Here is a 24,928-nt window from a genome sequence, read left to right as displayed (position 1 = left end):
TCAATTCATTACCTTACAATTCATTAATTTCACATTACCGAGCTTTTTTTTTTATTAAATAGTAGGAATGGTACGGAACTGCACTTTTAAGTGTTAGTACCATTAATCTTTCTAGTCTTGAAGATAATCAAATCAATGTACTTCTCAGAAAAAAAAAAAGAGGGGAAGACAGATTCCATGATTCAACAGATATTATTGCTGATTTGATTGATTGAAAGAAGCAAAGATATAAAGAGAGCTCAAAATAAATTGCCGCCTGTTTGCTGGTTTTTTGCAATATATTGATGCCCTCGTGAAAAACTTAGATGCTGCTATCCACCGACCTCATTGTGTATGTACCAATTGACAGCTTATACTGGCTTCATAACGGTACCCTTGCAAGGTTTTTAATTATTATGAACGGTTTACTGATAATTAGTCTTTAATTGAAAACAATTCATCTTGTCGACGAGAAAGAACGAGTGAGGCTATATATTAAAAATGACATTTTGGAATCATGGGATTGAGAGAACTACGTGTTAAAATAAAAGTACTACAATACATAAAATCAAAAATTAGATATTTAACTGTCCGTAATTTAATGGTCAGAAAAAATTAGTACAAGGAGAGTCGGTTGCCGGTCTTTGAGCAAAGAATCTATCAGTAACTCCACAATAAAGCTTATTATTCACATTCAAATATTGGTGTAATTTTATTTTTTTATTTTTCCAGAGTATAATGAAGGAATTTCATTGTGCTTCTCACATTCTGATTACTTGCCATAACACAATAAACAACTAGCTTGTTAGGTTCGCTATGGCACACTATAAAAGCTGTATTAATAAAGAAGTGTATTTGCGAAACTGTAGCACTTAGAATTGCGCACAATTACTGATAGAAGCGATTCGAACATATGCTTTGTACGTTCAAAATATGAATATTCTCGTTTAGCAAAATCGACACGCGATTCAGCTGGAGGCTTTGGATAGGCAAGCGTAGCAGGGATTAGATGTGTATATAAACGGAAATGATTTCAACTGGAGTTAAAATCACTCATTAGTCTCCAACATATAAGCATCCAGTAGAATAATATTTTATGCAGTTGAGCAGTAACATAGGAAGAGAAAGCTGTAAGTCTTCCATAAGATCTAGGATAGGTTTCTTTATGTCGTGGTGTTTATTCTCAATTATGCGAATCTTTTTTTTTTTTTTTTAAAAAAACTCTGCTTAACATTTGGCTTATTTGAACCGTATATGCAGTCTGTTCTAATAGAAATAATAAATCTGCACGTGGCGCCATCTATTGAATAGCTTGAAATTTTATCCATTTGCAGAAGTGTATGGGTATAGTTCTGGCCAACGTTTGGTATTTATAACAGAACTTGTGTTTGATTTATTTTGTAATTAATAACACTTTAATGAGTGCGTAAAGCCATGATGTAACATTTCGGCATGTCAAGAATCCCATGGAAAGTAACTGGGACAAAATGATGATTTTGGACTCTTTTTTTTTGTGTTTTTTAGTTTAAAATGCTCTTTACAAATATATATTTGTATCAGATAGATTAATGTTCGAGATTATTATTATTACTTGACGCCTTCAAGGAATCAAAGGACTCATCGCGGAATTTAAGATTCTAGTCTTAAAGAAAAACAACTTAAGAGCCATTTTTTCTGAGGAAAATCCTTCTAACTATCAGTAAGGAGGAGTGAATTTTGAAATGTCATATATTGTTCAGTTAACTGAAATTATCACTAATAAAACATTGGGTTAACTTTTTTTCCTTATTGTATAGCTTGGCCATAAGCGCTTAAAATCGTAATTCAGTAAACTTAGCAACCTAATATTCGCTCTCTAGATTTGAGATCCTCTACATTCTTGATTGAAATGTTGCTAATATCTTATTCGTAATATTTTGCTAATAAGAAATCGCGATAATATAATGTGGTATATGATATAATTTTAAAAAGTTGCATTATTTGCTTTTTTTTAATTCGATGTCTTTTTCATTTGGCGTCCAAGATCGCCTTGTCAACTCCTAGCGGCAATCTCTTAATGAACAATGAATGTTAGCATACTTTCTTCCTCTCCTCCTAGCTCAACTAAATTTATCTTTCGGCTTGCTTTCTTTAGCTTAAAACAAGGAATAAATTTAATCCAGTGGCTTGTAGTTTTTATTAATTTGAGCAACTTATTTTGTGTGTGTGTGTGTGTGTTCATTCATTCGTTCATTCATATATACGTCACATAATAATAATATGTATATCAAAGGATAAAAAGGCACAACATTGTACTTGGATATTAACAGTAAAAAACTAAACTAAATGTGAGTGTAATTTCGTCGAATCACATGTTGGCAACCATGGTCAGATTCTTTCTGCGTTAGTACTTTTTGATTATTTTATATGTAAACGTTTACTTCCCTTTAATTAAGTGAACTTTTTTATTTCAGAGATGTGCAACCCATTTGGCCAGTCCGGGTCAAGCCGATGTGCACTACAAAGCCGTATGCAGGGCACTGGTTGCCGAGGGTTTAGAACTGTCCACTTTCTTAGAGAAAATCGCTAATGGAACCAAGGTATATTTATAATAACACAATTTTTTCAATTTGATTTTATTCAGAAAATATGAGTGACAGAACTGCCCGTTAGGACTGCGGGTTAATTGAGGCGAGCAACAGAGCTTATTTTACTTACAGAACACATCATTCCTTTTATTACATCCACAGCGGTGCACTTTGCTACTTTAAGAAATAAATTTTCGTCTGTATGAAGGCCCTTCCGGATTACATCAGAATTGAAATTTATATGTCCCAATTCACGTCATTAGTACAAAACGAGTTGCTCTTTTCCTCGACTGGCGAACGACAAAAACCGGTAAGGGATGAAAATTAAACCAAGACGTGACCTAACAAGCAGTTAGCTTAACTACATCGTCTTCTTGTATTACTTGCAACAACACACGATGCACTTATCAAAAAAAGGAATCGCAAAACACGCTCCACTAAAGTGCCGTTCATTCTGAGAGGAATTCACTCGTTAAAATTAACCGGAAATTTAAATGCAGATTATTCGCAGCTGTTTTTTCCACTTCATGGGTTTGTAGAACGTACGAAACAAGACTTGGCCAGTGATCAATATGTCTGGCGTTCTCTTGTCGTTAAGTTTTAAATAATTGTAACATAATAACTGTTATTGTGCAGTTTGTTATATGACAAGATGTCATATGATACTGCTCTGTTTCCCAACATGAATCCGAATTAAATACCTCACTGGAATGAGCAAGAAATCAATAACGCAGCTCTCTTACAAAGTCGGCAGAAGTCATTGATGTAATGACAGCAGAAACTACAAAATTTCGCTCTATTATCAGCTCATTAGAATTGATATTTGATGTACTTGTTTTATCATCAATGAATAGAATTTTACAAAATAACCATGTTTTTAAAGAATAAATAAGTGTAAACGCTCGATATGAAAAAGTAACCATCATCATGTTACTTGAGGTACAAGTTCTTTTATTCAATCCAAATCCCCCCCCCCACCACCACCACCACCAAAAAAAAAAAAAAACTATTGGCATTACACGTTACGTTTGCAGTACATGCTAGTGGTGCTCCAGTTGACAAGTATACCCCGAGGGAATACGTCACTTCCGTGCATCAATCAAATACTCGTATGCCTCCCGTAATGTGTTTTTTGATAGCGGACATGTCCTTCATAGTCGCATTTTCTTATAATCTGAAGTATTGTAGAAAAAAAATAATAAAGAAAGTCCGTTATATACACACATCCTTTCCATGCATTGCACTGATTTGCCATGTGTTAGATCTATGTTTAGGATTACGCAGGCTTCAAAATGTTTATAATCCATATTCATCACTGGTGAATATGCAATGTAAACTTTTTGTTTGATTAATCTTGCATAATGATCAGTGATGCCATTATGTAAGATTGATTACAAACGTAATTTTTTCCTTATACTGTGTACTTTATAAAGGAGTAAGGTCAGCATGAAACTGGTTTAAAAAAATGCTTTACGACAATAAAGATTTTTTATATAAGTAGTTGAGTTGATTGTCGTAACACACAAATTAAAATGGGGGGGGGGGTGTAGTTTAATACACGGTAGCTTCGTCACAGTTTGGATAATAAAATTACGAGATTAGGGACGATGAACATCGTGGCAACGTCGCTCCTATCGAAACTGAGACAACATTATTAATTAACTGCTATGTCTCGTCTACAAAGCACGCTATAGAGCAGAATACAGCTACAATGTCACATACAAGAACTTTCTTATTACACTTAAAAAAAATATTTCAGTAATTTACTAACATTAATAGGAAATATGTTTCTGCACAGCATATGGAAGTTGCTTATCAGAACGTGTAATTAGTTAGCTATCTCCCGAAGATAACACGAAAAAAAAAAAAGCTGATGGTAACAAGACTGCGTTTTCCACAGTTAGTGTTAACTGTTTTTATTTTATCATTATACAGCTATTGTCTTTGAACTAGTATTATTAACCCCAACTATTAGATGTTAAAGTAGCGAAACATGTTGGTTATTTTCTAAGTTTGTATTTATTACTACTGCTACAATAAATCCCGTATATATATATATATATATATATACAGTATATAAAGAATTGAATGACTAAAACCGAGATTTAAGTAAAAAGGTTTTAATATAAAAACATGATTAGTTTCGGCTTAACAGCCTTCATCAGGTGAGATTATAAAAGAAAGAAAAAAGAAAAAACACTAAAACACCGAAGCTTAAATAAACTATGAATATCATAGAGAGTCTCTATACATAATTGACACTAAATCGTTGCGGTTGTATTTAAAGCTGTTCTTTCGTATTGTTGGGAAAGTGCGTGCTAGTAGCATCTCGTGAACGCCAGTACATGATTATAGTTGAATGACAGTCTGGGAGGTTGTAGCTGAAGTTATTGTTTAGATGAACAGGACTGAAAATGATTTCCCTAGATTCCACGATTTTTCTCTCTAGTTCATCATTGCAACGGAAGATGTTAGTAGATTTTTCCCAGCAGACTTTGCGACTTTGGTTTTCATCATTAGGATTAGCCGAGAAAAGGATATGACTTGATAATGCACTGGCTCGCTGTCTCTTGTAAGTAATGTCCCTCATATGTTCTTCCATATGCATTTCGACAGATTTGTCTGTCTGTCCAAAATAAGGAATATCACAATCACACAATATTTTATATACACCAGGGTATTTGAGTTGATGATGACAAGGTTTCGTGTGGCTTATTAAAAAAAACGGATCTTTGGAAGTGGAGTGAACAAGGTTCTGATATTGTATTTTCTTAGAACTTTTGCTAATTTATGTGAAACTGTACTTATGTAAGGAATATACAGGGTGTCCCAAAATTCACGCAAGAAGTAATTTTGATAGAAAACACAGGTTTTTAATTAAAAATTGTAATTTCTTATTGATTCATAAAGTATACAGTATAGGGTTATGCATGGAATAGCTTATCGGGTAAATGGCCTCCACGGCTTTGCTGGCACATACACACTCTTTTGTCGAAATTTTCCATGACCGTTTTGCATAAATGTGGCTGAATTTCGTTGATACAGCGTTCAATTTCCTCTTTCAAGGCGTGGGTGGTCGTGGGCTTGTTGGCATAAACCTTAGACATCAAAAAACCCCAAAGAAAAAAGTCCAACGGCGTTAAGTCACATGATCTGAGCGGCCAATTCTGATCACCAAAACGGGAAATTACACGACCAGGAAATGACTCATGCAGTAATTAAATTGTTTCTCGGGCTGTATGGCATGTGGCACCGTCTTGTTGAAACCACATGTCGTCCACATCCATATCTTGCAATTTAGGCACAAAAAACTGGATTATCATGTCGTGATAGCGAGCACCATTAACTGTTATTGCCTTACCAGCCGCATTTTCGAAGAAGAATGGACCGATGATGCCTCCAGCCCAAAATCCGCACCAAACAGTGACACGTTGTGGATGCATTTGTTTCTCAATAATCACTCGTGGATTTTCTGAACCCCAAATGCGACAATTTTGTCGATTAACGAAGCCATCAATATGAAAATGAGCCTCATCGCTGAAGATGATTTTGTTAGAAAAATAAGCATCCACTTGTTGTTGTTCCCTAATCCATTCAACGAATTCTCTTCGCTATGCATGGTCATTTTTAATAACCCTGAACTGTCAGCTGTCACGCTGTCTTTTTTATTTTTTTCTCGTTGGCAACACTTTACCGCACAAACGGCGCTAAATTTAAATATTGCGTGAATTTTGGGACACCCTGTATATATATATATTGCCTTTGAATCTATTTGTTTCTTCTGAGTGATGTCTAGGAAGATTAAGAAGGAATTTTTCAATGATTCTCTTGGAACATCCATTAACTTTGAAAGACGTTTTCAGATGGTTTATTTCTGTAAGAAGTTCATTTGGGTCGTCCAGAAGAGAACGGGCTCTATGTCCCAAGGTGGAAATTATTCCAAGTTTATGAGGAGGGAAGTGATGAGACTGACTATGCAGATATCTGTTGGTATGTGTGGGCTTTCTCTATATCGATATTTTGAGTTTACCAGAAGACCGAGTCTTTTCTCGGCTAATCCTAATGATGAAAACCAAAGTCACAAAGTCTGCTGCGAAAAATCTACTAACATCTTCCGTTGCAATGATGAACTAGAGAGAAAAATCGTGGGATCTAGGGAAATCATCTTTAATCCTGCTCATCTAAATAATAACTTGAGCTACAAACCTTCCAGATTGTCATTCAGCTGTAATCATGTACTGGCGTTCACGAGATGCTACTAGCACGCACTTTCCCAACAATACAACAAACGAAAGAACAGCTTTAAATACAACCGCAACGATTTAGTGTCAATTATGTATTGAGACTCTCTATGATGTTCATAGTTTATTTAAGTTTTAGTGTTTTTTCTTTCTTTTATAATCTCACCTGATAAAGGCTGTTAAGCCGAAACTAGTGATGTTTTTATATTAAAAACCTTTTTACTTAAATCTCGGTTCTAGTCATTCAATTCTTTATAAAAATATGTATGTTAACCGAGTTAATGATCATTCTTTCACACACACACACTCACACACACTCATATATATATATATATATATATATATAAAATTCCTTTTAAACAATATAGATGGATATGGAAATATGAAAACTAAAATATATTTTAAAAAATACCTTATTTAAGATTTTTAATAAATGTAAAATTACTGTAAAATATTTATGGTTCCTTCGATTTTAATTTTTTTTTTATTTGTTAATTACCGTGACAGAATGGTTTTAATTTTCATTGAAGGAATTTTTTTTTATTATTTTTAGCTCATTTATATATATATATATATATATATATATATATATAATTGCCTTCCATACTGATATTTTTACTCACGCAAGACGTAGCGCTACACAATTTAAGTTTGTGTGGATACTTAATGTGGATTACTACAGAGATGGATTTCTTGAACTTGGAATCTGCAATGTTACTGTCGGAGATTCCAATCCTCAAATACGCTCCCAATAGGCATGTTATAATGGTATTTATGTTGATGAAGATTTTCATTTTCTCAAGAAAAATGAAGTCGTTTTTCTCAATAGAAAATTTGTATTCGAGAATTCTTTGTGAAATTGAATGATAACATAGCTTGTGGTATCATCACTTTTTTGTTTTTTTAACTAGACTTATTCTCAGCCAACATCTTGTTGTTGTTACCTGAATTGTATGCAACTGTGTTAAAGTGAAAGAGGCGAACACAAAAGTAAGCACTTTTGTCCAGTTTTATCCTGTTATTTTTTCATGGATTCTTTTTTTTTTTTTAAGTTGGAGAGTGGATACGCTAACCACTTGACCAACCAGAATCAATTCCCATAAAGTAATAATTTTTATTTTACCAAAAAAAATTCACATTTTTAAGCTTAAAAATAAGTTTATGTAATTCCTTCTGCAAGAATTGGAGCGTACCAGAGCATTGTACTTCTCATGTGGATTTATTCAAATACCCGACTGTACTGAGTTTCATCAGTTTGGTTTCCAATCGCATGTGTTGGATTTTTGTGGTAGGTTACCACACTATCAGCGGACTTGTCGGTTGATAACTGCAGTCGAGCGCTCCCGAGGGTAAATCATCTCATCACCACAATCGTTCCAAAAGAGGTTCATGAACATGCGCTTATACTGTGCATTGTTATGTACAGAAGTGATGTATGTAGTGTCAACGGACACTACATACATCACTTTTTTGGGGGGATGAGATGCGACGTCAAATGCCGCCATTCCATGAATGGTCGCTTCAAAAGACGCTCGTATACCTCTGTTCTTTCCACATTCCGGCTTACAATGCCATGTAGGAATGTTCTAGAATCTAGATAGTTGCTTGTGCGTAGAAGCGATTCCATTTCTACATCTTGGCAAGATGGTGGAGAAACCCTACTATGCAGTGATCACGGGGCATTTCCATGATGTGCATTACGTACAACAGTATTAAGTAGGAGAGACCAATCTCTGCTGCTAAGCCCTCTTGCTCCACTCATGGCAGCAAACGGGGGTGTCCTACACTAGATAGAAATCGAAATCCTGAACACGTGTCATGGAGCACATCATTCTAACCTTAGCAAAATACTGGCATACATCCCCACAACTGTTCCTTGATTATTTTGCCGCTGAACATTCTCCCTCTTATTAGAAATTTTATAGCGGCTTTCAACGCTCGTCTGCTTTTTACTACCTTCAGTCTACTTTTTCATTTGAAGGTCAGTTAGCCATAGTTTTTTTTAATCATGGGAAAGTGGCAAACCGGCCCCACGCAATTAACTGACATAAAATACTGTCCTCCGCCTTAGTTGCTTCAGTCGTAATTCTAAGCAACTCAGCTTTCCATCTCTCCATGCACCACATGACCTGCTGTTCTGAATGGATGTTTATTTCCATTCTACATGGATGGATACCTTTATCAGTACAGGCGCACCCTGGTGTGTTTTTTTTTTTCAAACCATAACTTCCAAAATCTTAGTTAATATTTTCTTTCGAATGCTCATAATAATAAGAAAAAAAAATGTAATGGTGTATAGTTTTATAAATCAATTGTCGAATTTAAACATCAACAGCATATAACGTATCGCTGAATTTCGCATTTCGCGAAAACCTGGGAGCTTAAGTAGGCTCAATGAAGGTTATGAAATGCGATTAACATTTGTTGTGCACGAACAAGAACGAAGCGCTGTTATGCCATTGGCAGCTGACTTTCGAATGCGCAACAATTGTGAAATTAAAATGAAGAAGCTCTTCGGGGTCAGCGTTCGACACCTGCTGTCATAACTGCGTTGTTCATAATTAGCAATGCTAAATGCAGAAATAGAAGTTATCGCAAAACAAAGGAAGCTAGTAGCATATTGATTTATGATGGAATTGAGAAAATGGACAACAGCCAGAAGACAGGTTGCCAGTGGTCGAAAAGCGCCTTCAACGCAAAAGGAATTTATGTGAAATTATAAAGCAGGCAACTATCACAGACTTAGAAACCATCTTGGAGCAGTACAACTCCACATAACAATAAGAGATGGGACAAGAAATACTAGAATTAGAGAAATCACTGGAGTAAAATATATTGTGAAGTGTTGTAAAGCATGTAAATGGAGATGGGTGACCACATTAGTAGACTGCCAGATGAAAGGTGGACAAAATTAAGCACTGAGTGGATACCAAGAGAAAGGAAAGATTGTGAATAAACAAGATGGTTGGCATTGGCTCAAGACAAACAGAACTGGAGTGTTTAGGGGGGGCTATATCCAGCAGTGGATGGAAAGAGGCTAAAGAAGAAGAATATGTCCACATATGTTATCAATAAGCTGCACTTTGAGGGAAATGCAAATCCGTTTATATCTGCTTACTTCATCATCCACTTGCAAAACAGTAACGCGATAATTATGAACAATGTATGTATTTTCTTAATGCGATTACTTCAGAGATGGAATACGTCGATCATTACTTTTATAGCATTTTTCGTTGTCAACCCTAAAATAATATGCATTGATAGTTAACCACTACTAAGAAATATTTCTGATGAACATCACTGCAAGCAGTCAAGACAAATTCACAAGTAGCCCATCTCTTTCTGTCACTATTCAGATGAAGGTGAATTAGATGATTCATATAAGAAAATGACAGGGAATAAGATTGTTTCATCAGGCATAATACATGGCTGATGTCCTTGGTTGCCTTTACACAGTATAAAGAGTGAATTTATGGATGTAATGAAAGGTGCATTAAATTTATACCTCAGGGGCAAGGCCCTTCATAACATGTGAACGGCCAGAGGACCCATGCACTTAACAGGCAATGTAGTTTTATTTGCCGTATACCTTCGTTGCTTTGATGTAATCTAAACTACCAGCAAGCCAGGTTTATTATAGTAAATAGATATCCATCTCTGCTCATTATATAAGATCTTTGTTAGTGGTGGCAGTCCCAATAAAAACCAGAGGTACTTGTCTTTAATCGCCATAATCCAAATCACTTCAGACTTATTCTGAAACATGTCTGGTTATATCGTTTTGTGGTTAAAATAAATAAATATAATAAATATATTTTAAACAACATGCTACATTTTTCTGTCACTGGAAATATGCACCAATAGAAAAACAGATGCTGTTTTTTTCGAATGCTGAAGGTCGAATAGCAAGATTGCAGAGTTAAAAAAAAAAAGGAAAAAAACTTCTCTTTTTCATCTTTTAAACTTTGTGATCTAACTTAATCGTTTTTTTTTCTTTCGGTATATTTAGTTCAATCGAGATTCTCATTACATTTCTTAATGCATGGCATGATAATAATTAAAAATTGTAAGCACTATATCTTTACCAGGGGCAGTTCATGAGCAGAACTGCAGTTCTGCAGAACTGCAGCACCCCCAATTTTTCTCGATATATAAATATATTTGTTAATTTATTTATATTTGCTTGTAATATTTAATTTTATCATCAACAATCCTATACAATTCTCATATTTTGTATTAAAAATAATAAAAATCCATCTTGTAGCACTTAGGAGGGATCCCTAGCAGCACTGTGTTTACCACAGTGTTATATTGCTACTTGTGCAAGCATAGCGTCAGCAGGACAGTGCCACAGATGTCAGCAGTTTGGGCATGCCCAAAAGCTATGCCAGGCCAACTTCAGGTGCTTAAATGTGGTGAAGGCCACCAAACCATCATATGCACCAAGCCAAGATCTACGCCAGCTAAGTGCGCAAACTGAAGAGGTTCTCACCCCGCCAACTATAAAGGATGCATAGCACACCCAAAGAACCATGGTCTCCCAAAACCGCTTATCCATCACCCAGCAGTGACACCCTGGGCAACTGTGAAGATCGTCATCAAGTTCAAATAACCTCCACCCTGACAGCTCAGAAAGGAAATCAACCTGAAACCAGGACCAAAACATATGCTGAGGCTGCACGATCCAAGAATACTTCCTCCAACGAATTTACAAGCTCCAACCTTACATCATTTCTAACTGCCTCACTAGCTACCATGCTTCGGGAATTCAGCAAAACAAATCCCACACCATCCTCCACGAAGAAATTCCTTCAAGGTACCATTCCATTTTGACAGCCCTCAATCATGAGCAATAGGAAATATAAGCCTAACTCCCTTACCATAACTGCATGGAATGCAAATGGATTGAACAACAAAATCCTTGAACTACAAGAGTTCACTCATGGATATACTCCTGATATAATTCTACTAAATGAAACACATCTCAGACCAGCTAATAACCCTAAATTACAGAACTACGCAATGTACAAAACAGACAGACTCACTGCCAGTGGAGGAGACACAGCCATATTCATTAAAAACTACATAAGCCACAATGTACTGACCAATTCACAAACCAAGAACCTAGAGATAACAGGTATTGAAGTCCATACAAACAATGCTGGCAGTATCAAAATCTATGCAGTATACAACCCACCCAGCATTCCATTACTGGTATCTGACTTGGACTCCATTCTCAACTCCACAGACTCCATCATCATGGCTGGAAATTTCAATGCCAAGCATACAGCTTGGTATAGCTCCACAATCAATGACAAAGGCCGCACCCTAAACCATTACTCAATGCAAAATTCTATTGTTATAGCCGGACCCACAGAGCCCACTCATCACCGTCCAAATGGAAGCTCAGACGTATTGGACATCGCAGTCCTCAGAAACATCAGATACCAATACCAGCTGGAAACGCTAAACGAATTATCATCTGATCACAACCCCATTCTGCTCAAGCTTGGTACACAAGAACAATTCTCTCCTCCACACTCCTTTATATCATGGGAAAAGCTCTCCAAAACTCTCTCAGACCACACTGACCCAGCACCCATTATCCATAACAAAGAGAAGATAGATTATAGCTATCAACAACCTCACTTACTAAATTAAAAAAGCACTAACTTCGGTAACACAAACCACAGTTTTTCATTCCATTGGTCAGATCCCTGAGGAAATTATGGACCTGATCAGGCTGAAAAACAGAGCCAGAAAGAGGTACCATAACACAAAAGCCCCACAAGATAGAACAACTCTGAATAATTTAAATAGATAAGTCTAGGAAGCTCTACAAAAACATCGAAATCAAGATTGGGAAACCAAACTGAACAATCTGAACCCAGAGGATAACTCCATCTGGAAATTCTTGAGAACCCACCGCACTAAAAGGTAACTTATACCCTCAATTCAGACCAAGAAAGGAGCAGCTCACACTGACCAAGAAAAAGCAGAAGCTTGGGTTGACAATTTGGAAACTCGGTGTAACCTCTCTTATGAGAATTTAAACATCAATCTAATCTACAAGATTCACTGCAGAGTCAGGCAGGTTATAACAGAATGAAAGGAGAAGGCAGAACTCATGACACCCACCTCTCCAGCAGAAGTTATAAATATCATAACCCACTTGAACAACAAGGCTCCAGGTCCAGATGGAATCACAAACAGAACAATCAAATTACTCCCCAGAAAAGCCATTGTGCACCTAGTCAATATTATCAATGCTATCCTCAGATTCAAATATTTTCCCTTAGCATGGAAAATGGCTGACATCACACCAATCAAAAAGATTGGGAAAAACCCTCAACTCCCCGAAAGCTACAGACCTATCAGCCTACTGTCCAGCCTAGGTAAGGTTGCAGAAAAAGTCATACTTAGAAGGCTTCAATCAGCAACAGATAAACTAGCTATTATCCCTAATGAGCAGTTCGGATTCAGAAAAAACCATAGCACCACACATCAGATACACCGACTGGTTTGAATTTATCACCACAGGTTTCAACCGGAACCTCCACACTGCTGCGGTCTTTATAGACGCTGTGAAGGCTTTTGTCAAGGTTTGGCACCAGGGTCTTCTCTACAAACTCATGAAATTTAACATGCCAACTAATCTAATAAAAATCATAGATAGTTACCTTAAAGACAGATTCATGCAAGTAAAAATAAATGAAATCATATCAACTGGATGCAAGATCTAGCAGGTGTGCTGCAGGGTTCTCTTCTGGCTCCCCTGCTGTTTTCTATCTACATAGCTGATATTCCACAAAATCCAAGTTCAACAATAACAGCATTATATGCAGATGATACCGCTTTATTAGCAAGATCTCTCAGTTCCAAACTAGCTATCAAAAGACTCCAAAACAGTATTCACACATTGGAGAAATGGCTGATGGACTGGAGGATCCAAACAAATCCACTGAAGAGTTCAGCCATCCTGTTTACCAAAAAGAAGTTTCAGATCAAGGAAGACATACACCTACTAGATGTCAAGATCCCATGGCATAGTGAAGTCAAATACTTCGGTGTCATGCTTGACAACAACTCCAATTCACCAATCATATAAAACACATAAGCCTGAAGACATCCAAAGCAATCCCCCAGCTCTACTCCATGATCAACAGAAGAAGTAAACTGGTTATCTGGAACAAACTACCCATATACAAGATGGTAATATGCCCAGTCATCACTTACGCATCTCCTGCATGAAGCTACACCTCTAATACAAATATTCAAAAACTGCAGAGGATACCTGAGAATGATTCTGGATGCCCCATGGTTTATCAGAAACTCCCAGATTCACCGAGAAGTCAACACTCCATACATTGCATCCCTCCTCCATGATCTAGCAGCAAATTTCTTCACCAAGACAATCATCCAAACCTGCTGATCAAGCAAACTTCAGACTACAATGAAACAGAATTCTACAAATACAAAAGATCCAAGTCAATTTTATTCTCAGCTGACCACAGCTAATCTCACTGCCCTTCCTGGGCAAGCTTAATGCTCAATAACTCTCCACTCAAAGAACTTCCCCTCAGACAAAGGGGAATATGAAAAGCATTTATGCTTCACCCATCAAGTCAGCAACATTCTGCATATGCACGTCATAGTGAGATGCGAGCTATTAGCATAATGCGGCACTGTCCGTTGTGCAGTTTCACTGTTGTTTACATGCAGTGTGCCAGTAGTAGTGTGTTCGTAGTGCTTATCGTGTTTACTGTCTCTTTAAATATTTGGACATTACTATTAAAAACATAACATTTGTTATAGTTTTTATTTTAGATCATTATGCCTAATGGCCAGCATGGGTTTGTTGAGAGGCATTGTTTTGGTAATCTGTTTATCATTAAAGCCTTTGCTAATCTCTGATTAATGATCATTAAACACTGCAACAAAAATTACATGAGCAGTTACAGAAAGCTCATCAACAATCTCACACAGAGGACATGTGAAGGTTAGCAGCATTAGTTAATTTAAAGCTGGGAGAGGAAAGAATATTTGTACATAGGAAGCAACGTAAAATCATTCGGTGTGTGATACCGGAAGACTTAAATTCCCAGTTGTGGTTTGTTTAATAGTGTTGATTTGATATTGTTTTGAACAGTTTGTTGATTTTCATAATCCTGGTGAAGTTGCAACAGCTAAAAGAAACTTGTGTAAGTCTACAATCTTAAGATTACAGTATTTGCAAATATTGTTATAACCAATCAAAACATATTTACTTTATAATAAGATGAGTAAAGAGAATTCATAGGGCTGTGTTATTTCTAAATTTTGCAAAGGCATGTAACAAACTGACACTTTTTTGTTTTGTTTTTATGTGGCTCCCACCCATGAAAAGCTTTTATAAACCTATAGCACAATTCATACTGTGAACGGACTAAGGATTATTATTTTTCTGTTTTTTGTTAATTTTATGTATTTTGTATTATTTAAATTTATTTTTACATAGTTCAGAAACTCTGCTCTAGAGACCAAACATGAAACTTTTTCAAGCTACTCCAGGCCTCCAATAAGCAGGGTGGTGGTCTCACATCAGGAGATGAAATTCATCTCCCACCTTAAAGATAATTGCAAACAATGGATTCGAACCCATGACCTGTTGATTGGAGAGCAAATGTGCTAACCACTCAGCCAACCTGCAAATGGAAAACAAATGTAATTTTAATCTACAACACATGTCCTTGCATAATTGTTTCTAATACAAAAAATAGACACATTAGGACTTATCCATCCATCAAACTAAATACATAATTTACCTGGAACAGCAGACGGCTGTTGCTCAATCAGAACACATGCTCTTCGGTTTTGATCTCTTCTAGAACGCAGGACTTTTCTAGCCAAAGATGAGTAGCTAATTCACGATGTAGTGGTGAAAGGGTTTCCTTCCAACAGAACTAACAAGCCACTCAGAAAATGCATGCATTTGGTAGGCCTCATGCACTTGGCTTACCATCTTAGCATTGAGTATGCAATTTCATAACATTTGTATTTTTAGTATTTAATAGCATTTTTAATAAAATCAAACTGTTATATTAACTATATTTTTGATCAGTATGCTGATAAAAAATGACTATCTTTAATGATTTTGTGAGCCATTCGAAGGGCCATTTCACAGTGTTGTTTTTTTAAGAAAAAAACTTTATGTAAATGATGTGTAGTTGGGACTTTAAAATATTCAAAGAAAGCTATTTACTTTCTTGTAGTTTTAATAGTTGCTACAATATCCATACTGTCATGTGAAATCTTAACATCCTGTATCCTATTTTTGAAAAAAAAAAAAAAGAAGTTGTCATCCTGCCTTCAACCCATTAACTATACCAGTGTGTACATATTCTTCTTCAAGGCTCCTATCAGATTATGTGTGTAATCTGATAATGAGAGGGACAACTAAATGAAAAAACAGCAAACGTATCCTGAGTGGTCAGCGTATCTGCCCTGCCAGCTTAAGCTATGGATTTGAATCTCACCATAAAGCATGAATATTTTGTAGATGCCTTTATAGGTGGTATATGAATTTCAATGTCCACTGTAAGACCACTACTTTCCTACTTATTGGAAGCCTGAAGAGTATTAAAAAGCTTCATGTTTGATCTATATTGCAAGATTCGTAGCTTTTCTAATTCTTAGCCCAATGGTATTAAGTGTAATGTACTATAGGTTAGCAGCCCTTTTCTAGTAGGATTCACATTGGAAAGGAAAGGGAGGAGCAAATCTGTTGCAATTAATGAAGCTGTTATCAACAGGGTGGAGCTTTAAAATCAAAGTAATCTATGCATTGGCTTTGTTGTCGATGGTTTGGATCTTGTTTGATTTGGTTTGTATGGAACAATTTTTAAAATTTGTCAATGATTTTAGTACTTAATATATGTTAAGATGCTGCCATTTGTTCTGAATGCTGTCGAACAAAATTTTGATATTGAATATATTTCTCCTTTTCTTCACATCAGAAAAGGCAACTTTTGATTGCATGCTCAGAGTGTTACAGGGTGTTTACTAATGTAAACACGATAGTAAAGGGAATAGAGAGAGAGAATCATTGTCCAGATAAGTAAATTTAGATCATTATACTATTTTTCATATTTGAAGATCACGCACATTACAGTTCTCAATTTTCTTTCAGTCTCTGATAGCAATATCTTCGATGAACTACAAAACAGCTCAGTATGTTTTTATATATAGTCATCATCTTGTCTCCTGTACTATTTAATATGAGGTTTGGTCTGTATTTGCATATAATCCCTCTCTGCTTTTATGTATTAGATCCAAATGCCTGATTTTACTAGAAGTATCAGTTATCTCCAGTTTCTGGAAGGGAGATCCCCTCACCTTCATACTTCGATGTATATGTAAAGGTTCTTCGTGTCCAAAATGTTCATTTGAACCCAGATCATTCCTAGGAACCAAGAAACATTTACACTACTGACTGCACTAAGAAGCAGTAGTTGCATATTAAGAAAAATTTTGAGGGGCCCAAACAAAGCAGATTCATGATGCAGAAGAGATGAAGTCATAGTCAGTGCACCACATTTTTGTTTTTTTTTTAAATAAAGAACAAATAAAAGCATAACCTTTTGCTCATATGTAATCAATATTGACAACTGTACTGTCCTCTTCTGAAAACATCAAAGTAGAACGAATGTAAACTGAGATTCATGAATGAATGAAACCATTCACTTGATGCATGGGACTGTATTTATGACATCAGGGACATTTATAGGGAATTTTTCAATTGGAGGAGAGTGTTAGTTGGTTTCACATGGGTTTCTCAGGGTTTTACTTCCCAGAAAATTGTTTTTCGCTGGGTCTGAGAACACATGCATTTAACAAAAAAATGCATTTAATGGGGGAGTCATCTGTGAAGGGTGTCCTGGGATAAGTCATGAGACTCCATGCAGGGACCAAGTAAAAACAATTATAATTTCTATTCTAATTTGACTTTTTATACAAGTACTTTTAAAACCTTGCAAGTGGAATTTAATACAACTTGCAATATTGATGTACAGAAATAGTGCAATTATGGTTTCAATCGGATCATTTTTATCAGCAAAATGATTCAAAATAATCCATCACTAACTTGATGAACTGTTATGGTCTTTTGTTAAAATTTGTCAAAAAACATATTTCAGTTTTCAAATTGAAATTGAAACTGAAATTCATAAGATTGTAATGGCAAAATGTAGTCCATAACTGATAACGGAGGTGATTGCAAATAATTATTAAAAAAAATGTTCATTTTGCAATAGCTGCCTTGTGTCATGATATCATTAATTATGACATCAGCTGAGCAGTTTTAGCATAATGTTCTGACATAATTGTGCATTGAAATAGTTCTTTTATCAGCAATGATTTTGAATACTGTATTTCATTAAATGCCACCAGGAAAGAATTATTATTGATAACTAGAATCGGTTTTGCTAAATATGCAAAAATTATGTCAAATAGCTTTGAAAATTAAAAAAAAAAAAAAAGAATTATACCAAATGTGTGATCAACCAATCTTAGAACTTCTTTGAAAACAAAATTTAATACACAGCAGTAAACTGGTATGGCTACACATGCACTGGATTTAAAATTAAATTAAAGATGCCAAGAAATTATCTTCTTAATTTAATCCTTTATCAAATATCCCATTCAAGTGTAAGCAAAGTTTGTGCGAAGTCTCTTCTTGATTGGGCTACTTATATATAGAGGCTAATGACCTCGCATCAAGTGCCTTAGTATCCCATAATGCAAAGCACACATCCTGTTGGATTTTTATAATGTTAAACATTATGGGAAGGTGTTGGAAGTTTTTGCACTTAGTTATACTATAAATTAAAAATACCAAGAAATTATATACTTGATTTAATCCTTTATTATTATTATTATTATTATTATTTTGACACCTCCAGGGAGTCCAAAGACTCATCGAGGGAGAGTGTGCCGACAGCATCGAACGATTAGTCCCCTTCCAACTACTAACCGCGCTCAAACATACTTAACTGAGCCATTAGTAGCAGAGGCTCTACCAATCGACCAACCTTCGCCGGCTCAAAGTGTAAGCAAACAAAGTTTGTGCCTGAACTATTTTCAGGACTGGGGCAACTCGTATATTGAAGCTAATGGCTTCACATCACTTGCATTAGTATTCCATAATGCTATGCATTATGGGAATGGTCGCTACCCAGACCAGTTTAGACTTTTATTGAAGTCTCATCAAATAAGAGTTCTGCATTACTTCAATTACTTGAACCTTAGTATAACCTCTGGGTCTGGCTCCCACTGATGAGGCCTCAGTAAAGCTCGATTTACTTGCAAAAAATGAATAACTTCATTAGCATCTGTTTTGGACCACACTCGCATGGTAGCTGCCATCTTGCAAGTGAATTAGCTGTGAGGCGACATTAGCATCACACTACAATGGCAGTCTTTTTGAATGTTATCAATGGGTCTATCTATCCATTGTGTTTTATCTCATTCGATTTCACCATTATTAAGAAAAATAATGTGTTGCCTTACTTTTCAGAAACCCCTCATAAAACATTTAATCACTCTGGTATTTGGAGAACACTACATTACAAGTCAGAATAAATCTGTATAGTTCCCTGGATAATCCAAAATACAAGTAGTCTGATCATGAACAGAGCTCCAGAAATTTGCTTGCCTACTCACCACAAATGAGTTATCAGAGATAAGTGGCAATTGAATTTTATCCTTGTTTTAAGTGCATTCAAAATGCATTGCATTATTTTCTTCACATAATTTTTCCCAATTTTTAAACATCATCTCATTCACTATCAAATTATCTGATCACAGGCGGCCCCCAGTGAATCTAATAAAGAAGTTTTATCTTCAACTAGGAGACAGTATCTTATATAATTCATTGAATAAGTTAATTCCTTCGTGGACTGTTTGTCCCTGCCAAAAGTTAGTTTATATGGAGATACTCTCAAAGATACCTTTGCTGCTGTTTCCAAAATGTGAAGTAATTCCTATTTTTGACAACAGTTGGCACTATTGATGTCTCACCCTCTGTTATAAACTAAAACATACCCTGCATCTGCAACATTTTACTTTGCATAACACTTGCAAGTCATCGCCATTCTTATAAAAATCAGAGATGTTATTAAACAAAAGAAAATCAGTTTAGCAAGACCGCTTTTCATGTTTCACTGTGAACTGTAATTCTCCCAATACCCTCTTTAATCCTAGTAAGTATACAGTAGTAACATAGTATTGGTGTAAGCTTATTTGCATGATTCGCAACATCAATTAGCTTAATCTAATTATATACTCAAACACACACAATGAAAATACTTTTTTATAGTGTTATTTAACAAAAACATAATTATTTTGCAAAGAGTTAGACTGGCTCACGTTATTGACATTACTATGCAAAAAGTTAGTTCTGATTCTATTTGAAATGTTCATCATTTTCTGTTGGGTTCATAAAATATGTTTTTTCTATTAAATTATTTTTGTGGATAATTTATATACATTCACCCTTCAGTATTGATAATAAATGAAAGGAAATGCAAAACTAACTTTTTTCATTTTGTGGAGTGAAAAATTGAAGATGAGGATATGGGACCATAAAATATTAAGAATGCTGGAGAAAAGAATTCTGTTGGATCATCAACTAAAAACTGTGAAGTCTATTTCTGAGACAAATGGTTCAAGAAATTCAAGTGGTTGTGCTACAAAGATGAAGTTGCTTTCTGTAATGTGTAAAAAAATATCCTGAGACTGCTGACAGAAACTAGATCTATAAGGTTTTTTGAGGCCTTTTAAAAGTGGTGACATTTAGGCTTCATGAGATATTAGTTTCACAAAATATGCTGTGACATAGACTTGGTCAGAAATTGCCTCAGTAAACATTTCTCTAGCTGTTTTCAAAGAAAAATGGATTCTAGCCTCCATGGAGGCCTGAATAATAATAATAAAATGTTTGAACACCAGAAGTGCCTTTATAATACATCCTGTTTTAAAGCTAAATTCAATTAACCATATGCTGACTTCAAGAACATGTATGCCCAATAGAAGAATAGTATCAAAATGACATGAAGTATAAAGAATTTGTGTCGGTTACTGCTGATGTCATTAAACAAAAATTAGTTAAGGAAATCAAAGGCTCCATTATTGAGTTTTCTTCTAGATGCTTCTTGTTATGGAAGACTAGTAATTGGTTAGCATGCATTGGAACAAAAGTTGCATGTAACATGCTGGGGAAAAACAGTGGACTAGTCACAGCAAAGTTAAAGAAAGACATGCCAGATCTTGCAAATTATTGCACATAATTGAATTTAGTTGTTTTAAATTCAGTTATTAAAGATGTTCTATTTGTTCCTGAAATAGGAATAGTGGTACATACACACAATCAGGTGTATACACATATGTATTATTACTATGGGTGAGTAAAATTTTTTAAGTAGCTTCTGGAGTCCTGGTCATGAAAATACTTCACGTACAAATGTTGTTTGGTTAAGTTTGGATAAATGATTAAAACAAGAATAGAGTTTGATGGAAGTTTTTCCTTAATGCATAGCATTATACATGTCTGCAAGGAGATGTGCTTTGCATTATGGGGGATACTAAGGCTAGTGATCAGAACTTACTCCACCTTTACCACGAGTTGTCCCAGTCCTGAAAATACTTCAGACACAAACTTTGTTCGCTTACACTTGGATAAAGGATTAAACCAAATATATAATTGTAAGAATAGAGTCTGTTGTCAAGTACAATATAATTTGTAGATTTGCAGTGTTATAACCAGAAATCCAAAAAAAAGTTTTTGGGAAAAGAGCCAATGAAAGAAACCCTAGGATTGGTTCTTTTTTATAGAATAGTTTTGGGAATAATTTAAATGGTTATAACACTGTTTAATTTTTTTGGTGTTTCAGTTATTTTCAAAACATTTAATCATATTTTTTCATTTTATACAGTTTTATGTAATGCAGATAGCATTAATTTCCTTGTCATAAGCAGTAATCAAGTTTCATGGCAGACTATTTGAGCCTAACACACACACACACACACACACACACACACACACACACACACACACACACACACACACACACAAAAGGAAGAAGGGGATGAGAAGTATATTTTTATGCAAATCCAACTGTCATTTAGAGAATCAAGTATTCTGGATGCATGAGAAAATTAATGATAGTTAAAGTTGAATGTTTAGAATAAATGATATGACTAGGACCATGATTCTCATTTTACACACACACACACACATATATATATATATATATATATATATATATATATATACACACACACAATGGCATTTTTTCTTAGATCTTTTTTTTTTTTTTTAAGTCTTCTCTCTCTTTTAATAAATAAACTTATAACAGCGATATAAAAGTTGATTACTTTACAACTTTTTGTAGGAATTACGGCAATCAATAGAACCAACTGAAATAGACTCAGGTTTAGATCAGCTTCAGTATCAAGACTGGGTAAGTAGCAAAATGTTAAGGTCTTTCTTTTTATATATACTTTTAAAGTAAGTTAGAAAGTTCATCATATCTGATTGACATTTAGAATCATTCTGTGGAATGTTTGCTGTCTAGTCAAAGTTACTGGAAAATGATCTAGTGAGCAAACAAGTACATTGCTGGATTCATTTCATTATTGACTGCACACACACACACACACACACACACACACACACACACACACACACACACACACACACACACACACATGCATACACATAAGGAACCAATCCCATAAATCTCTCAATATAAATTGCCATCCTGTTTAATGAGAGAGTTACAACAGCACAGGTTCCAAGAGAGTGGAAAGAAGGTAAAATTGTACCACTGTTTGAAGGTGGTGATAATAAGGCTGTGGCTACAAATTATAGGCCAATCTGTGTATCCAGAGTTTTGGTTAAGGTACTGGAGAGATTGGTGTGAACTTCAGTAGGATACAGAAATGGGTTGATAACAGCAATATTCTCTGTGGTTGTCAGCAGGGGTTTATTAAAGGGAGATCATGTTTTACAAACTTACTTATGTATTATATCGAGGTGAAAAATGTCTTGGACAAGGAAGATGCATATACAATAGTATACTTAGATTTTGCAAAAAGCTTTTGATAACTGCCACACAACAAGCTGTTTAATAAACCAAAGCATATGGGATCTGTGACTAGCTATCAGAAAGTTATATATGTGGTGCAGTATCCTGAAAGAGGAAAGTAACTAGTTGTGTGCTGCAGTAGTCTGTATTGGGGCCATTGTTGTTCAATTTGTATGTTAATGATATTTGGATGGGTTTAACTGGTGATATATAACTGTTTATAGAGTATGCATAATTGGAAAGAATAGTGCAGTCATGCAGATGTTGTGGCTTTACTAGAGACAACTTCAATAATTTGTATGAGTGGGCATCAGTATGGAACTGTCAGTTCAATGTTGCAAAGTGTAAGTTTTAAAATTTGTTAAGCAATGATGGGATGCAAAGTTTTCATTTGGTAGGGAAACTTTAAAGTAGGTAGAGGCAGAACCGGCGCTAGGGTCTTTGCCGCCAGCATGCAATTTCTATCTAAGCGCTCCTGTAAAAATCCAGGCGTGTGTGCTTCTTTTACGATAATAAAAATTTAAATTATTTGAAATTTCTTAAATCAATTTTGACAGAACAGCTACACGTTGGTTCACTAAATGTAATGAACTGGGGGTGTTGACTAGGCAGGATAATCTTTAAAAACCTGAATATTCAAAAAATTCTCAAAAGTTAAAGCAAAATTTGATAAAGCCACTTCACTTTAATCGTTGAATATAATGATACAGGGATTATATAGCCTTCTCACCGACCCGATTCGCTAACAAAATTAAAATGAATTTTAATTAAAGTTAAAATATATTTGAACTAAAGTTTAAAAAATTCTTCATTTTACAAGTTACTATAAGTGGAACTATCTTTTAGGAAAATAAAAGAAACTCAAGATAGATGAGAAAATAAGGAAAGAATTCAGAAATAATTAGAACATTTAATATAAGTATTCAAAAAATAACATCTTTACAGAATAACAGAAAAGAAATTAAATTACATAAATATACTTGAAATTTTTTTATTAATATTTTAGGGTTTTTGATTTCATATTCACAAAATTAGAAACCATGGTCTTAACGTCTAATTCCGCACATATATAATTTTCAATAGCTTTTAATGCCAAACTAACAAGCCTTTTTTGTGACATACTTGTTCTTAAGTAGGTCTTAATCAATTTCAACTTGGAAAAAGAAGGTTTACTGCTCGCTACACTAACAGGTAAGGTTAATAGTATTCTTAAAGCAATTGAAAAGTTAGGGAAAGATAAATTATTGGACACAATAAAATTAAGAATATCGAAAGGGTTTTGAATATTTAAATTATCCTTCCAAAAAATATCCCGGAAAGCACATAACTCATCATATAGTTCTATTGCATTTACGTCTTTATTGTCGCCGTCCTTGAAGAGAATCTCTAAATCATCACAATTTTTTCATAAATCTTTGTTATTAATTTGTAGTAATCTATACAAGAAATTGAAATTATCATAATATGTTTTTAGTTGTTCAAAACGTTCTATTAACGAATACATTGCAACGTCTGGAAGTGTATAAAACACATTCACTCTAATCCTTTCTTTTAAGCTTACACGGTGATCCGAATGCATTTTTGAAAATTATGGAGACAACTACCGTGTTTGAATAAAAACTTTAGTTTAATATAACTAAAATCTACATTCGATGTTTCGACCTTTATGTCAAGGTCGTCTTCTGGAGCACACAACTATACACAGAAAACAAATTACACTACAATCAAACTGGTTTGTTAAAGACACTGACCAACCGCTACAACAATTGTTGGCCTGACCTCTGGTGGGGAAAAATAAATAAATTATACATCAACGCTAGAGTCCTATTGTTAGTGTTATCTGTTGGTTGTAGAAATACATTGGGCACAACAACAACAAGTATCTATCTATATACATATATTAACATCATGTACATTCCAGCCAGTTGGTATGGAATGGTTTCTAATACTAGCTGAAGATTGGCTAGAGTCCTAACTTATGCTGGATCTTATATATTAGGTAGGCTGAATGTGTGCC

General features: G+C 35.0%; 1 protein-coding gene across 1 annotated transcript in view; it reads left to right on the top strand.

Annotated features, from left to right (window-relative positions):
- LOC150100898 (protein spire homolog 2-like) overlaps window positions 1-24,928 on the top strand; it is a 201,317-nt gene that overhangs the window by 94,887 nt on the left and 81,502 nt on the right. The window contains exons 4-5 of the mRNA XM_090401284.1: window positions 2,433-2,558; window positions 22,216-22,284. Of these exons, the coding sequence (XP_090257410.1) occupies window positions 2,433-2,558; window positions 22,216-22,284 (195 nt within the window). The remainder of the gene's footprint in view (window positions 1-2,432; window positions 2,559-22,215; window positions 22,285-24,928) is intronic.

The sequence above is a fragment of the Typopeltis vanoorti genome, chromosome 12, assembly GCF_054136105.1.
Source record: "Typopeltis vanoorti isolate ZY-2024b chromosome 12, IOZ_Tvanoo_1.0, whole genome shotgun sequence".
Classification (NCBI taxonomy): domain Eukaryota; kingdom Metazoa; phylum Arthropoda; class Arachnida; order Uropygi; family Thelyphonidae; genus Typopeltis; species Typopeltis vanoorti.
The sequence above is the reverse complement of the archived record's forward strand: the minus strand, read 5'-3'. Positions and strand labels throughout refer to the sequence as shown.